Source organism: Lygodium microphyllum, chromosome 10 (assembly GCF_053477565.2).
Source record: "Lygodium microphyllum isolate KBCC chromosome 10, Lygodium_microphyllum_v1.1.10, whole genome shotgun sequence".
NCBI classification, from domain to species: Eukaryota; Viridiplantae; Streptophyta; class Polypodiopsida; order Schizaeales; family Lygodiaceae; genus Lygodium; species Lygodium microphyllum.
The window spans coordinates 73,634,012-73,650,496 of NC_141144.1; the positions used below are offsets into that span (position 1 = coordinate 73,634,012).

Below are 16,485 nucleotides of genomic sequence, written 5' to 3' on the forward strand. Positions count from 1 at the left end.
TGTTTGCTATTGGCTACTCATTGTTGCAACCAGGAGTTGGGCTAAATCCTGTGCAAAGAACACAGACAGCATTACAGCTTCCGTTGCCAATTCATGCTCATGTATATGTTAAAATTTCACAGGGCAGCAAACAAATCTGAGCAGAGAATAAAGAGTACACAGCAAAATAGACAAGAACAAGATTGCTTATTTTGTAAACAAAATGATACAATGATGGCTATGTCCCCCTAGAGGCTTCCACAATGAAGCTTATAATGGGGACCTTAGAACTTTGAGCACCATGGATCATTGGTGGTACCTTGTGAGGGATGCATATTCATCAACAGTATATATTCAGGACATTGAGCCCTCTATACATTTCATCCCAAGGGGTATCATGGAATGATATACAGTTATGTAGAGGGATCCAGGCCTTACATTATCATGTTAATATGCTTCACACCAATGTGCACATACAACCCAGTAAGCGATTTCAGTAGTATCTGCAGGCTTGTCAATTAAACTAAAGCAAGTGCTTGCAGTGCCTCTTTTATGTGTATGGAAGTATTGGTGACAATATCTAAATCAGGTGCTCTGTGTTGGTTTTGTATATGTGATTGGCTAAGCAAAGAGCATGTCTGAGATGTAATCTTTTACTTACATTGTACATACTTTCTTGTGTCTATCAGATGCGCTCCAAAAGATTTCTGGAAATACTGAAGGTTCGGGTAAATATGCAAGAGTATTCTCCTGATTCAGCCATCAAGTTACTCAAAGAAACAGCAAACACCAATTTTGTAGAAACTGCAGAAGCCCATTTTCGTCTTAATATTGATCCCAAGTATGCAGACCAGCAGCTAAGGGCCACGGTGAGTTCATATCAGATCAAGTAAGGAGTCCTTCTCTTAGGGAATTGGTGTCTCTTTCATTCTGCTATTTGCATGCTGAAAAGCTGACTTGTATGTTGAACATTGTGATGATGCCAAAATAATGTAATTGCGCTTGCTTCACTGTTGTGGAAGACTTGCTCTTTGGTAAGTTTCCTTGGAAATCTATGATATTTTGTGGATTGTATCTTGTGGATCAAGATTTTGAATATTAGATGATTTTCCTATGGGGAGTACTGTACTTTTCACAATAGCAATTTTGTCTGAAGTTATGGCCTTTGATCATTTGAAATGAGAAAAAAGGTCAAGTATTGTTTAAGTTTTCTTGCAGGTGTAAGAGCCTTAGTAGGCTCAAGTAAACAATCATCATTCCACTGATGTGTGATTGTTGTTTGTCTTTTGACATTCATTATTTGTTTGCTTCTTACCTTCAGCAAGGTGTTCAAGCTGTTTAGAACATAACTTTATTCAAAACTTCTTCACCTTTTAGGTCTTAAAAGTTGGTATTAAGTCAATAGTAACATGAAATTTGTTAAGTTCTGGCATAATCTGGTCTTGCAGGTTTCTCTTCCGAAGGGAACTGGTCAGGTGGTTCGAATAGCTGTACTGGCACAAGGTTAGCTTTCTTTATTCTCATCATAAGAAGATCAAATTACTATTTGTACTTTTTACCTTGGAGTATGCAGTCATCATTTGATTATTCCTTTGTTTTAGAATCCTATCTTTCTGTACAGAATGTGTGATCTTTGAGCTTATGCTATGCTCTTTTATATCCTAGTTACTTCTTTGTGCTACTTTAAGTTGCTTTGGCTTTGCAAGTCTCTGGTTTTTGCATGATTCTCACCCTTTTTCAATGGGAGAAAGCATTGTCCAGTCATTTCTGTTCGGAATGGTGTTTTGTGAACATATTTGCATTACTTTATGCCATGTAGAAGCCATTAGATATTTGGCAATATGCAAGGAAAAGGGAAAGCCACAAGCTACTTAACTACTAAAATCACAAGGAAAGCCATAAAAGTTAATTATCAGCCCTGCATGTACATGCAAGAGCTTGGCAAGGCAAGGTTCGGGCAAAACTGAAGGAAAACGTTCAAAATCATATGTTCTGGTTGTTCTATAGAGCAATTTTGATCAAAACATTTGGATTATGGCATATTCTTCACATGGTTTTTGACATATTCACCCTTCTATTGATGTTAGTGCTTAAGAACTGCTTCCTCAACTGTGTTTGCTGTATAAAGGCAAAGAGTTGCTGGAGACGATGTCAAACACATTTGGTACAAGTTAGAGAATATATCTGCTGCTCAAAGCTTGAATGCTGCAACTTCGCATCTTATTATTTTAGAAAAGGGGCTTGCTTTGGATATCAAGAGCTTTCAGTAATATATGTCTTTGGATATTCTGAGGAAGACATAATCAATCCGTGCTTCATTTTTGGAAGATTGTTTGTCAAAGATGTCCAGTGATTGAGGATCTTCATCCTTCACAATTTCATTGGAAAATCTGTGTAATTGAACAAATGTTCAACCAAAAGGTACAAATATTCAACAAACAGATTGCCAGCTTGTGGCTTTTCATGGTCTTGCAAGTAGGTATTATACGGGCCATTTTTGTCAATCAGTCTACCACAACCTTGATTGCATCATGGCCTTTGTTTCATGGGCATTTCAACTTAATCCATGAATATGCAAGTTGATTCTTGATTGGAAAATTTGTAATGGATGTAAATGCCCTGTTTATTTTTGCCCTTTTGGTTTGTTAAGTTAACACTTTGGGATATTCCACATATAATCTTCAATCAAGATTTTCATGTGCAAGCAATAATGTTACCAGTTGGCCTAAAGGACAAAATCCAATGTATGTTGAAAACTTGGTATGGTTATGGCACTCATGACACACAGAAATTGCTTGCAGATATCCTCATCAGGAGGCACACAGTGAACTGTGTGCGAATTATAAAGTACTTGTGATAGAATACTTATTCCGCCATCTTTTTCTTTGTAGCCAGCTTGTGGGTATCCAAATTGCCAATGCTTGTGCTATGGTTCCCTCTTTAGACTACTTGATTGTGGACATGTTTGGCAATACCCCTTGAGAGAAAAAATAGAAGTTGGTTGAGATAGAACCTTAATAACATTGGCAACTTTATAATTGCACCCCTTTTAGTGGCATATTTTAAAGCTTAACCTTGCTCAAGTTCAACCCACTTTACCTTACAGCCTGAAAGATTAGACTGAATGTAGAGAAATCTAAATGCATAATGGTCTATCCAAGTCAATAATTGGAAGTAGTATAAGGAACGACACCCAAGTTCAAGCACGTGGTTTGAAGTAGTTTGTTGTTCTCGTGTGATTGTGGTATTTGTGTGCAATAGGTCATGTTTGGATTAATGATGTGGAGCATCATTGGTCGTGTTATAGGCATATTCTACTAAAGGGAAATTCTTTTGTCATTGTTGGTTGGCCTCATGTCAATAGCACTTCAACATATCCAATATTGTGAGATTGACTATCTCACTTTCACCATTTGTTCGAGGATGATAAGAAGAAGAAAAAGTAATCTTTGTGTCCACTTTTTTCAAGAGGGCTCACCAAAAGAGACTAGTGGTTCATTGATGCTATCACCCACAATGGATTGCGGTAGCCCACGATGCTTGAAGATTTGTTGAATAAATATTCTAGCCATATGTTGAGGCTTAAGAGTTTTCTTGACTAGAATGAAACAAGCCTGCTTTTTTGAACTTGTCAACGATAGTCCATATGTCATCATTGCCATTTGTTGATTTTGGCAAGCCAAAAATAAAATCCAAGAAGAAAATGCAATGCTTGATCTTGGATAAGGCAAACAGCATGGATAACAAGGAGAAAATGTTAGTGTAAACAAAAATAGAGCATCTTCCATGCAAAATGATGTTGCTGATCAGCAAGAAAGTGAAGAATTTGATGACTAGTTTAAGAATTGAATGGAGATACCTGAATCTAGCCTTGCTTCTTGGAGAGGATGATAGTGACTTGATTAATCAACAATTACAATTTACAACAAGCATAAAATTCACATAAACTGAAAATGCATATGTTATTACTTAAAATTGGACAATGGATAGTTTGTTGTCCCCAAAATTGGTGCCTCTTGTAGTATTTCTTTATCTTGAATTGCAATCTAGATGGAATACATTGAGATTCGATGGATCTCCTTCACTCTCTAATTGCCTCTTGTTGTCATAAACGACTAGTAAGCCTTCAAACCACTTTGCCCTTGGTTTGCTTGGGGATTGGCCTTCAACTGTACTCTTTCTATGACAAATTCAGTCCCAAATGTTTGTTGGCTGAATGACCACTTGAATCTTCTGAAATTGCCCCAATTATAAATTAGGTTTATAGTAGAGATTAGTCAAAATTTCCATCTCCAATGGCTGATTTTGATTTTACAGAAAATTGCTAAGAAAAGATGAGAATAGACTTTAGGATGAGAAAGAATGTTGAGGGGAGAGAAAATTCAGACTTCCATCGCAAGAAAATCGAAGAAATCGGTTGTTGTGCTACCTAGATAGCCATAAAAGTTGTCTCCATTGATGGAACACCCCGGTTTTGATGTCGGTTGGCTAAAACAATCCTCAAACAGCTGTCATCTATTGCTATACTCTCTTTTGGGCATGTCGTCAGCTCCTAGAGAGTCTCTTGCTTGTTGAAAATGGCATGTTAACTGTTGCAGCAGTAATGACAGCCTTCTCTCTCTTTCTCTCAACTTGCACAAGGCTAGAATGGCCTCTCTTCTCTCTTCTAGTCTCAAAAACGTTTTTTCACTTGCATGGGGAAGTTTTGCGAAGTGCCAGCATTTTAAAGTAATTTTTAGTATTATCGAGCTTTAGTAAATTAATTTTTAGAATAATAATTTTGAAAGTTAATTTAATAATGATTTATGGCTTAGAAAAATAATGTAATTGACTAACAATGAAGTGGGCTAGGCCAATTTAGCAACCAAGTGATCCAGTTGACTCATTAGTTTGGAATCTGCATTAACTAATTAATTAATGTCAATTCCCTAGTGTGGCCATTGACAGAATGGCTAATTAAATGTTCTTGGCTAAGTTCTGACATTGGGTATCTCCTAGTACTTGCTAGACATAACTTATTATAGCTTTTGCCTTTGTCACTAACTTATACCTTAGGATCCCTGGTCCCACATTGTAAAATAATTAACTTGTACTTTACATGTGCAAGTCACATTTGCACATTTGATTAACTTTTCATGGAGTGCTAAGCAAAACATTAAAATTTCACATTCTCATGATGACAATAACTAATATCTTTGCTGAATTGGCAAAGGATTCTTAGTTCCTTGATTTTTGAATTTTTCTAGGAAGAACAGCAAGGGCAAGAAGAGGAGGTCATCTTCTAGAGCTTCAAGATAGTAGGATGTACCGAAGGAAATGCCTAAGCCACCTTAAGATACTCCCAATGTTACTAATGAGCAAAAGCAATTAGTACTAATGGACAAAGACATGCAAATGTAAGGCCATCTTGGTAGTACCAATGCCATGAGGATGTGAAATTTTATTGCTTTGCTTATCGTTTGATTAAAAGTTAATCAAATGTGCAAATGTGACTTGTACATATGAAGTGCATGTTAATTATTTCATAATGTGGGACCTAAGGCCTTGAGATATCAATTGATGCTAAAGGAAAAAGTTATAATAATTTATGCATGAGGGGTAGTAGATAGTACCTTGTGTTAGATTTAGGCCTAGACCAATTTATTAGTCACTAATGTTAGTGGTGACATCAAAGAGTAGGCATTAATTAATTGTTAATGTAAGTCTAGGGGTCAATAACTGCTCAATGAGAACACTTGGGAGACAAATTTTCTAAGTGGCTAGCGAAATTAGTTTTTTGAGAACTAAAATAATTATTGAATTAATTTTTAGAATTCATATTCTGTAAATTAAATTAATAAGATGGATAATGTTGGAAAATGGTATAAGAAGACTGCTACTTGGCAAAACTTGCCTATGCAAGTGGGAAAACGTTCTTGGGGGTTGATGGAAGTCTATTCCATCCATTGTGAGAGAGAAGGAGTCTGTTGGAGAGGGAGGAGAGGTTGTTGAACTGTTCTACAGCATTGGAGATTTGCCTAGAAGTTGGAAATGGCTGTTTGAAGTCCTATAGTAGTAGGTGATAGTAGTTTGAGGACTGTTTCAGCCAAGCATCATTATATTTAGGGTGTTTCATCAGTGGAGATAGCTTTCATGCACTATCTAGATAGGGCAACAATTGACTTATTTCATTTTTCCATGATGGAAGTTTGAATTTTTTGTCTCTTCAACATTCTCTCTTTCTCCCATTCTCTAACTATCTCTCAAGTTATATCATCAAAGTCTAGCTATTTGAGTTATTAGAGGTGGAGATTTTGATTAATCTCTATTGTAAACTCTAATTTATAGTAGATATTAGGATTTTGACAATTTTTTTGGGATGTGCTTTGGAAATTGAAGGCCTAAGACTCAAATTCTAGCAGTTGAAATTGAATAATTTCAAGGAGATTCAAGAGATCAATCAACCAATTTCAATTTGGGGCTAAATTTGCCTCTCGTAAGCAATAGAGTGAAGGTGAATTCCCTAGCACACCAAGAGGCAAATTGGTTTGAAGACTTGTTGGTTATTTATGATAGCAAGTAGCACTTGGATCTGTGGAGAAGAGTAGTGAATCTCAATTATACTCTGTCCATTTGCAATAAAATATAAAGAAATACCAAAAGAGGGGCGAGTTTTGAGGCCAATAGGTTGTCCATTGTCCAATAATAAAGATGTAAAGTGTGCATTTTAATTTATGTGAATTAATTACTTGTTGCAATTTCTATTAAATCATATTATTGCCACCCTATGCGAGGAGAAACGCTGGTTTCAGCCAATCCAATGGATTTTGGACAGCAAGGCATGCATGCAAGTTTGGGGAGGAAAGAAGCAGCTAACTCTATGTATATATAAAGCTGAAATACACATATACTATCCAAAACCCATCATCTGGCAGCAATGAGCAAACCGCTTTGTTGGAAGACCCTTTGTGAGAAGGTCTGTAGGATTATCATCTGTATGTACCTTGACAAGCTCAATGCTCTTGCTATCAAGTATATCCTTGATAAAATGATACTTCACCTGTATGTGCTTTGTCTTTGCATGAAAGATAGGATTCCATGCTAGCATAATAGGACTCTAACTATCACAGTGGAGAATAGGAACCTCTGTAATCCCAAGCTCTCTCACCAGAGGTGAAAGCCATAAAGCCTCCTTGTATACCTCAGTGGAGCAGCCACATACTTTGCCTCTGTAGTAGACAATGCAACACACTTCTGTAGTCTGGATATCCAAGAGATTGCTCCCCCTGTGAATGTCACGAGGACGTGAAAATTTGATGTTTTGCTTATGTTTAATTGACATTTGATTAAAGGATTAATCAAATGCGCAATTAAAAGATGCACATGTGAGGTGCAAGCTACTTTTTCACAGTTGAAGGCCGAAGGACCCTGTGAAAAGGATGGGTGTCAACGGCAAAAGTTGTAACACATTACACTTGTTAGATTCTAGGTGAATTTTTGTGTCAGTTTGCCCCTAGGACCATTAATTGGCCATTAAGTGTTAGTGGTGACACTAGGGACTAGGCATTAATTAATGGATTAATGCTTGTCCAAGGGTCAATTAATGCATGGGACCACTTTGGGTTGCAAATGGCCTAGCCAATGAATTTTTGGATGGGCAAGGTCAATTTTTTAGGCATGGATTAAGGGTTGAATTAATTTTCAGAATTAATTAATTCTGAAAATTAATTAAATGGTTGGAAATTGTTGAAAATGGATTAAGAAAGCTGCCACTTGGCAAAACTTTCCCATGCACATGGGGGGAAGGCTAAATAGGGCTGAAGGGAGAGGGAAATCTCGTTTTTTCATTTTGGAGCTGTTGGGAAGAGGTGTTGGACTGTTGCTGCCAGCTTTTGGGGCCATTTCCCAGCCATTGGAGACCATTTTGGTGATGGAGATTGTATATTCTTGACCTTGGGAAGCCGGCAATTGTTGCTGATGCACTTTCTCTTGAAGATCACAGTCTCTGATGCTCCTATTGTTGTTGGTGCATTGGTTTGGGGCTGGTACATCAGGGCAGCAGAGCTGATTTTGATCAGTTCTTTGCGACAAATCTCAAAATTTTCTCTCTCTACAACATTCTCTCATCTCCTTCAGCTTATGCTCAGCCATTCTCAGCAATTCTTAGCCATTCGGAGGAGATCTCAGCCATTTTTGGTGGGTTGATCTATAATTTCTGCAGTAAACCCTAATTTACAGCAGAAATTAGGGTTTAGCAGCCACCTTGGGATTCATGCCAGAGATTGAAGGCTCAAGGGACTGAAATCAGCGGCTGATAATTGAAGATTATCAAGGGATTTCAAGGGCCAGCCCATCCCAAATTGATTTGGGGTAGCATTTGGCCAGCCAAGGGTCAAATTGGAGGAGAAGTCCTAGTTGAATCAAAGGGCAAATGACCCAAAAGGCTTGCTGGTCATTTATGACAGCAAGAGCAATTGGTTAGCAGGAGGAGATTGAAGAATCTCAAGTTGTACTCCTTCCAATTGAATGAAAGCTAAAGAAATACGGCATGGGTCGCCAGTTTTGGGGCCAAGAGGGTGTCTACTGTCCAAGAATGTTATGGTAAAGTGTGTACTTCATTTTATGTGCATTTATTTATTGTTGTAATTAACTCTTAAATCAGGTTATCACCACCCATTCCAAGAAGGAAGGCTGGTTTCATGGTTCCGTTGCCGGGATACATCAAATCTCTTGATTTGGTGGGCCCGAGGCACCTGATTGCAAACCAAAGCTTTGTGCTAGTGTTGATCTTTGTGCTTAGCTGAGAAATTACATCAAGATGTCTTCATACAGTGGGATGCAATTAAACAATAATGATGCCTCTCATGATGCACATTCACATGGGGAAGAAGGAAATGCAATGTCTGTTCTTGGACAAGGCACGAATCATGGACAACATGCTGAAAAATGTGGCTGAAGGCCAAGATATTGGACCCTCAATGCAAAAAGAGGATGATGATTAACAAGGAGAAATGGAATTTGATGATGCATTCAAGAATCGAATGAGAGCAGCAGCCAATATCTTTGCTGAATTGGCAAAAGATCCTCAGTTTACTCTGTTTTTGAACACTCCTACGAAGGACAACAAGGGCAAGAAGAGAAAATCCTCTTCTAGAACTTCGGGATAGCAAGATGCACCGAAGAACAAGGCAAAGCCTTCTCAAGATGCTCCTAAAGATGCTCATGATCAAAAGCAGTTGGTGCCAGTTGGGCAAGAAATGCAAATGCAAGTTCATGATGTAAATGCTAATCCTATGGTTTTTGGACAGCAAGGTTTGCATGAGAATTTGGGGCAGCCAACTTACTTTGGTGGTAGCACAATTTTTCATGCTATGGTGGGTGAGCGACCGAATGTGGGAATGTATGGCACACCTCCCCATAATTTTCAGCAACCAATGCATGGCTTGCATAACCCAATATACTCGGGTATGGCTCATGGAATGCATAATCCGATGTTTTGCGGCATCGGTATGATGCTTGGTGTGCAAAATCACGCATATGGGCAAGAATCGGTACCCTGTCGTGCTTTTGGGGCTCAAGGAATAAGTGCTGGTCATGCAAATGCTCCGTTTAATGCTGGCTATCATGGAAATTGCCTCTACACTAGCGGATATACTATGCCTTTCATGTGAGCTTGTTGAGGCCTTTTTATGGTGATGCGCCTAAGGATGTATCTACTGAAATTCAGTCCAATGTAGAGGAGCTGAATAAGATATTGGTATCTGAACAGATTTTGGCACATCAAGAGAAAATATCAAAGGTAAAACTTCCATAAGCTATTGAGTGAAGTTTCACAACTGTTCACCAATGGATGTTAAATGCATGGAAGAGGATGACTTGGCAGACCATCCTCAGTTGTTGCAGCTTTACCTTGATGCCTTTCAGTTAGAGCCGATTTTGGATCGGGCTCTTTCAGGTTCAGCAAGGCAAGGGCCCAGAGTACCACTTGATACTCAAGGGGGAGGTAGTACTTCCACTCCTCCGGGAATGGATTGCTTTCGTGTATAGTGGATCTCGGATATATTCAGCATGCATCCAAGGTACTGTGCTGACAGCATGTCTGCCATGAGGTCACTATTTAGTGTACTAGTCACAGTGGTTTTTTTTTTTTGCAAATAAAATGTGGCTGATTATATTACTCAAAGAAACTGATTACAACCAAGTGCTCATGCTCAACAGACTAGCTGTAATTGATGCAGAAACATAAATACATCATGAATACAAGCCTCTCAAGGCGGTCTGGGGGAAATGGAGGCAAGAAGCCACGGTATATCGCCATCTGGGACTGCTTGCCTGCATCACAAAAAACAGGTCCTGGCCGCCCTAGGTATGCATGAAGTGACCACAAAGCTTCTGACAAGCTCTGGACTCGCCCTACACTTGATCCCAACGGCCGCGGAGGGAGTGGATGATGGAGGTCCAAAGCTCAGCTAGGGTCGTCTGTGTTGAAAGTCTCTCTCTGTTGAAAGTCTCCTGACACGGCACCTTCCAAATATGCCGTCTAGTAAGACTTCCTATGATCTTCCATACCTCAAAGCGGTCTGTTGTGGGCTCCAGTACCTAGCGGATGGGTAGAGCCTCCAAACCAACCATTGCGCATGACCCTGCCTCAATGATGAATATCGTGTCCTGCATCCCGACCTCATATAGAAGGTGACGGCCCTGGCTGACTTCCTGCCAGTAGAAAGCTCCCCATGAGATACATCCAAGGCTGGGTGCTGTACGGCGGAGGATGTGGCATGCTCCTCTCCACACGAGCTGCGGCTCCTCACATGACCAAAGGGAGTGCTTTGGGGTTTCCAGAGGTTGTTGTGTGCAACGCTTACAATCTCCCTCCTCCATCTAGGCAAGCCAACTTCCCACCGCTAAGCCTCCATGTGCCACCAGCCATAAGAAATACAATACCCTCCTTGGCCTCCAGCTATCCCATAGGCGGCGCCAGAAGTTTCGTCGGAATGGCTCCATGATGCTGTGCTCCGCCCAGTGCCCGCTACGTGACGGCGCCCAATCCATATCCTCCTACATCAGTACGCGTTTGCCAATCCTGGCAGTGTATTCTAGGAACCTTGGTGGCTTCATGGCGACTGCAGTGGTTGGCTATAGCCACTCTCCTGGATCCCACTCCAGCTCATCAAGTGGTCTGCCCTCCCAGATCCAAAGGCGCAATTCCCTAAGCTCCTTCCAGAAAACATAGGGGTCCAATTGCCATGTCTTCCCTTGAAAGCCCACCACCTGAATCCTCCTCCATGAAAGGGCAGTTATCCCCTCATCCTGCTGCCCTCTGTCAAGGGCCAGATGTGCCCCCTCTTGAACGGTGAAGAAAGTCACTTGTGGGGCACCACCCACTCTACCTGCTACCTGTAGGGGATGCTTACTGGTGAAAACCTGGCTGCCCATACTTCCCTAGGCTCTATCGGCACTCGTATTGGGGGAGCAAGCCACTCCGGAGGTATTGCTGCATCTATCTCCCTTTGCCTCAACTCCACTCCTCTCTGGTAGCCTAAAACTCGCTGGAGACCTCCTCATTCGCCATCCTATACACCCGCTGCCATGTCCTGATGGTACGAGCCGGGCCGGCCTCCCAACCAGCCCACTGGATGTGGGGGTGCTTGCCAATCTGTGCCCCTTCCTGATCTTTGACCTGGGGGTTCCAGATCACGAGTGACGGTCTATCTCCTCCTGGCAGCCTGGGGGGCTCTGGATTAGGGCCTTACGGAGGCCCTGCCACAGGCGGAGTAAGCTGCATAGGAAAGGTGATCTGGGAGGGGTGATTTGGGCTGACATGAAGATCCATCTCAGGGACGACCTCCACTCACCACCAAGCCTTGGTCTACAATCTTGAAGACCCTCTTGCAATAGGACCTTCCAGGTTTGTCCTCTCGGTGTGAGGCCGCGGACAACTAGCTTGCCCAAGAGAGCCATACTCTAAAACTCTGGGTCTATGATCCCAAGCCCTCCCTCTGACCGATGCCGTATGGTCGCCCACGCCACCTTGGCCCGGGAATCCCTGGAGCCATCTGACCTGGACCAAAGGAAGTTCCGCACTAGGCGGCGAAGCTGCACTATGCAGGATGAGGAGAAGCACCAACATGAGGCGATGTACCAGGCCGTCGCTAACCTAGTTAACCACCAGGGCTCGGCCGGCTAGTGAGAGGTGAGCCGTGCTCCAGTAAGTCAGCTTTCTCCGAATAGAATCGAGGACTGGAAGAAACTGCTGGGCGGGAGTGATGTCGAGTCCCACCTGGAACCCTAGGTACTGGACGGTCTGCCCTTTGCTCACCCATCTAAATCCTAGGTGGACGCTCCACTCTGTGCTAGAGTCCGGGTCTGTGAGGAAACCAATCGACTTTCGCCAGTTGATTTTTGCTCCCGCTACAGAACAGAACACCTCAAGAGCCAGCCTCACTCTCTCCAACATCAACTAATTGTCCTCTATGTAGAGTGCTGTATCATCTGCATACTTTGAGTCTAGCAACTCAATCTCCTCTCTCACGGGAAGTCGGAGGCCGCGTAATCCGCTCACACGGGACCTGAGGAAGTGAGACATCGCCTCTGCAAAGAGTAGGAACAGGTATGGGGCCAAGGAGCAGCCCTGTTAGACCGATCTCTCCAGCCGAAACTCCTCCCCTCGCCTACCACCTATGAGAACCCTGCTGGCGGCTGATCTGTAAAGTGCGGAGACCCTGCGAATCCAAGCCTGGGGGAAACCCAACCTCACCATGGTGCCCTCTAGGAAATCCCAGTCCACCTTATCATAAGCTTTCTCGAAATCCAAGAGTAGTACGGCCAGTCTTTGCCCACTGTGCTGAGCCCACTCTGTCACCTCAAAGAAGGTGAATACATTGTCTAGGATACTCCTATCTTGGACAAAGCCTGTCTGTGTGTCATGGATGATGTCTGGCAACACGGGGCATAGTCGCCTACCAATCATCTTTGCCAGTGTCTTATAGGCCACTGACAATAAGGTGATCGGTCTCCACTGGGAAAGCTCCAATCGGTCTCCCCCTTTGGGGAGAAGACTGATAAGGCTTGCCAAAAGGCTCCCTGGCATCTGTCCTAAAGTGAAGATCTCTTGGAAGGCCATCAGTAGGGGGTCCTTCACCACTTCCTAGTAGGTAGTAAAGAAGGCCTTAGAGAGGCCATCCTCTCCTGGGCATTTCTGCCCGTCCTGTGTATGGAAAGCCTCCTCTAGTTCCTTCTGTGTGAAGGGGGCTAGGAGGGGGCGTCCCATCTCCTCTGTGACAAGGGACAGGATGTGATCCCAGACCTGCTGCCTATATCGCTGTCCTCTAGCTAAGGCTCTCTCCTGCTGGAAAAGGCGTCTGTAGTAATCAATGGCAATCTCCATCACCTTGTTTGGGCTTGAACGGGTCCTCCCATACTGATCTCGAAGGCTGCGCATTTGCACTCCTGAGGTGCGAGGTTGGTGCACTTGGAAAAACTCCCTGCTTATCGTGTCCCCCTTCGGTGCCTAAAAAGCTACTGAGGTGCGGAAAGAGAACTTAGAGGGCTTGTCCTCTAGGCCAGCAATGGCTGCTCGCATTCGCACCTCCTGTGCGTGGAGGGTGGGGTCCCCTGGTGCCTCCTGTAGTAATCTCTGCGTGGCTGCAAGGTCCCGTCGGAGTACTCTCTCCTCCTCCTAGCTTTGCTGCCTGGCCTGTATGGCTGTCTCTTGGTAGATTCTGCTCGACTCGGCTAGGACCTCTGCAACCTCCTCTATGATCCAGTCCCTCCTGTCCCACTCCCTAGTCCAGAGTGCTCTATCTGCCTCGTCACCTCCTTCCTCCTATAGGTCGATTCAGGGATTCTACAGGATCGAGTGTCTAGGGCAGATGCTGGGGGATCTAGTGTCAGGAGAACCGGGCAGTGATTAGACAACGTGGTGCCTGCCAACTGTCCAATCTGGCCCCCAGGAGAGCCTCTCCACTCTCCCACATAAAACCTATCCAACCGCTCTAGCAGGACTCCACCTAGCCGCATGTATCCCCAAGAGAAGACGAGCGACCTCTCCCTCCTGTGGAAAGCAGGGTCTTTCCAGGCATCATGTGCATCTACTGCCAATAGAAATACCTCCCATGCCTCCTGCTCCTCCCCGGTTATGCCCTGATAGTTTCTGCCTCTGCCGTGTTGGTTCTCCAAAGCCCCCAGGTTGTTGAAGTCTCCTCCAACGATTTAGGAGTCCACATCTGGGAGTCCATCCGCGATCTCCACCCAGAACCTGTTGCGTGCCCTAATCTCCATAGGGGCATAGACGTTGAGGACTCCTAGGCACGAGTCCTCAATATCCAGTTTGATCCATAGAACCCTCCCTGCCACTATTGTCCCGTGGTCTTGTACACAGGCGGTGAGACTCGGGCCAATAGAGGTGCATATGCCTCTACTCTTGCCGTGGGCACCTATGGCGTGCTCCCAGTAAGTGTGCAAGCTGCCCGGGAGTACCTTCCCTACCCGCTGGGCTTGGGAGGGAGTGAGCTTGTGCTCCTGTAAAAGTCAAATGTCGATCCGTCCGGCAAGGGCAGGCTATAGCTCTTGTCAAACAATCAACTTCCTGGATCCACGTGCCCCATTGTAGTGGAGACTATTCGCATTCCAGGATGCAAGGTGTAAGCTCATGGGGAAACTTGCGACTGACCAAATAGACATCTGTTCGGTGTGGAAGCTTTTGATGAGGACGAGAAACTATGGGGCATGCAGGTACACTTTGCCGTAGGTTTGGACGGCAAACTCCAGTCCCCCATGGTGGCCCTCGGCCGGACCATAGGGGTGATAGATGCTCCAGGTGGTATAATCAAAGTATCTATCAGCCATGCTGAGAGTCGTGACTCTGTACACTGGTAGAAATGGGCCGCCTGTGCTAGGGGCCACTCGATCACATCCCTCGGAGCCCTCCATTGTGGAGGGGCTCGAAAGATAATGCTTGAGTGTGGGACCTCGGCACCAGCCCACCAGTTAATGTCCATCATGCTACCAGGCCATTGCTGTGCAAACAGTGCTTGTCCTTCTCCCATCCACTAGGAGATGTGATCTGCCACTTGACTCTTCAACTCGTCCTCTATCTATGTCGTCGTCCAATCCCCTGAGTGAGAGGACTGAAAGAATAAAGAGTAGTTTGGTCCATCCGGTGGTGCTAGTAGATGGACCTTGTCCCTCCTTGACTTGCGAACCACGAAGATCCCCAACTCTAGAGGTAGTGGGAACACTCCGCGCTCCGCAACTCTCAGGTAGGACCACGGGCCATTGCGGAAAAACTCCTGTGGCAACAGCTGTGTGTGTCTTGGGAAGGTGTGATGGGCGGCAGGGGCAGATGAGCTGGTGGCTGTGTGGGAGGGGAAAGACTGCTAGTGCGAGGAGGATGTAAGCGTGTGTGGCTTATCACCTCCTGTGGGATGAGCAGGAGTGGGTTTGGGGGGGATCACCTACAATGGGTGCGCATCAGGGGGTGCTTGGCAGGGGAGATGGTGGGGGGAAAGAGGGTCGAGGGATGGTGGGATGGTCGGAAGTATGTGGCGGGTGTGGGGGGGGACTAGTGGCCGAAGGAGAGGGCTGTGGACCAAGGTCAGTGGGGGGGAGCCTGGGAGGTGGTGGAGGGTGGGTGTGGGGGCTGTGGGATCTCAGGTGGGGTAGTTTGTGGCGCGAGTGGTGGCTGTGGGGGACTGTGGTTCTGCTGGGTGGGACAAGCAGGGGGGTTGCGGAGTGCTCTGCCGAGGGGGCGTCGCTTGCCCTCTTGCGCCCTGCTGTCAAGGCTGTGACCGAGGCGCTGGTTGCAGCCCCCCTTGCTGTCTCCCTCTGTCGTCTTTGGACCTGTGTGAAGCCGTCAACGTCCACCTGTGGACCCGTCGCCGGAGCCGCCTTGGCCCCGAAACATGTACAGTTTGTTGTGTGATGTCCAAAGTCATGGCAGGGCAAGCACTGCCTTGGTTGCCCAGTCACAATGACTTGCTGCCTAAAGGAGTGACCTCCAGCCTCAATCTCCAAGAACTTTGATATGTTTTTTGTGTCTTTCACGGCCACTCATACCTTTGGGACTCCTGCGCGGCTGTCACTGCATCCGCGAAGGAAGCATGGAGAACTGTGCCAAAAAGCCGTTCAAAGTCCTCCACTAATTGGCGGTATTCTACTGTCAGTCCAAGAAAAAGTAGGGTGACTAGGTGTCTGAGAAAAGTGTTGTGGAGCGCAAATGACTCCACTGTGAAGCCGCTATACCAAGGAACCATGTAGATGACCCCCTTTGTGGAGGCATAGGGCGAGCTCTCCACCAACTCACGGGATGCGTCTGCAGAGGTGAGTCAAGCCATGAAGATCCCTCGGCCCATTAGCACTGCCTCCAAGATCTGCGTTGTGCCAATGCACAGCGTGGAGTGGAGCCAGTCCCGCAGCTGGGCTCTCGATGGGGAATGTCCAACGACCAGACCAAAGATCGCTGTTTCTTTCAGCTCCAACTTTGTGGCCCAGACGGCCAAGAGCTGTTCCTTAGAGAGGATGATGCGC

General features: G+C 44.8%; 1 protein-coding gene across 1 annotated transcript in view; it reads left to right on the plus strand.

The window, feature by feature from the left end:
- Nucleotides 1-16,485, plus strand: part of LOC148030163 (uncharacterized) — a 42,996-nt gene that overhangs the window by 10,194 nt on the left and 16,317 nt on the right. Inside the window, exons 2-3 of the mRNA XM_087686433.1 lie at nt 669-848; nt 1,428-1,482. Coding sequence (XP_087542559.1) covers nt 669-848; nt 1,428-1,482 — 235 coding nt within the window. The remainder of the gene's footprint in view (nt 1-668; nt 849-1,427; nt 1,483-16,485) is intronic.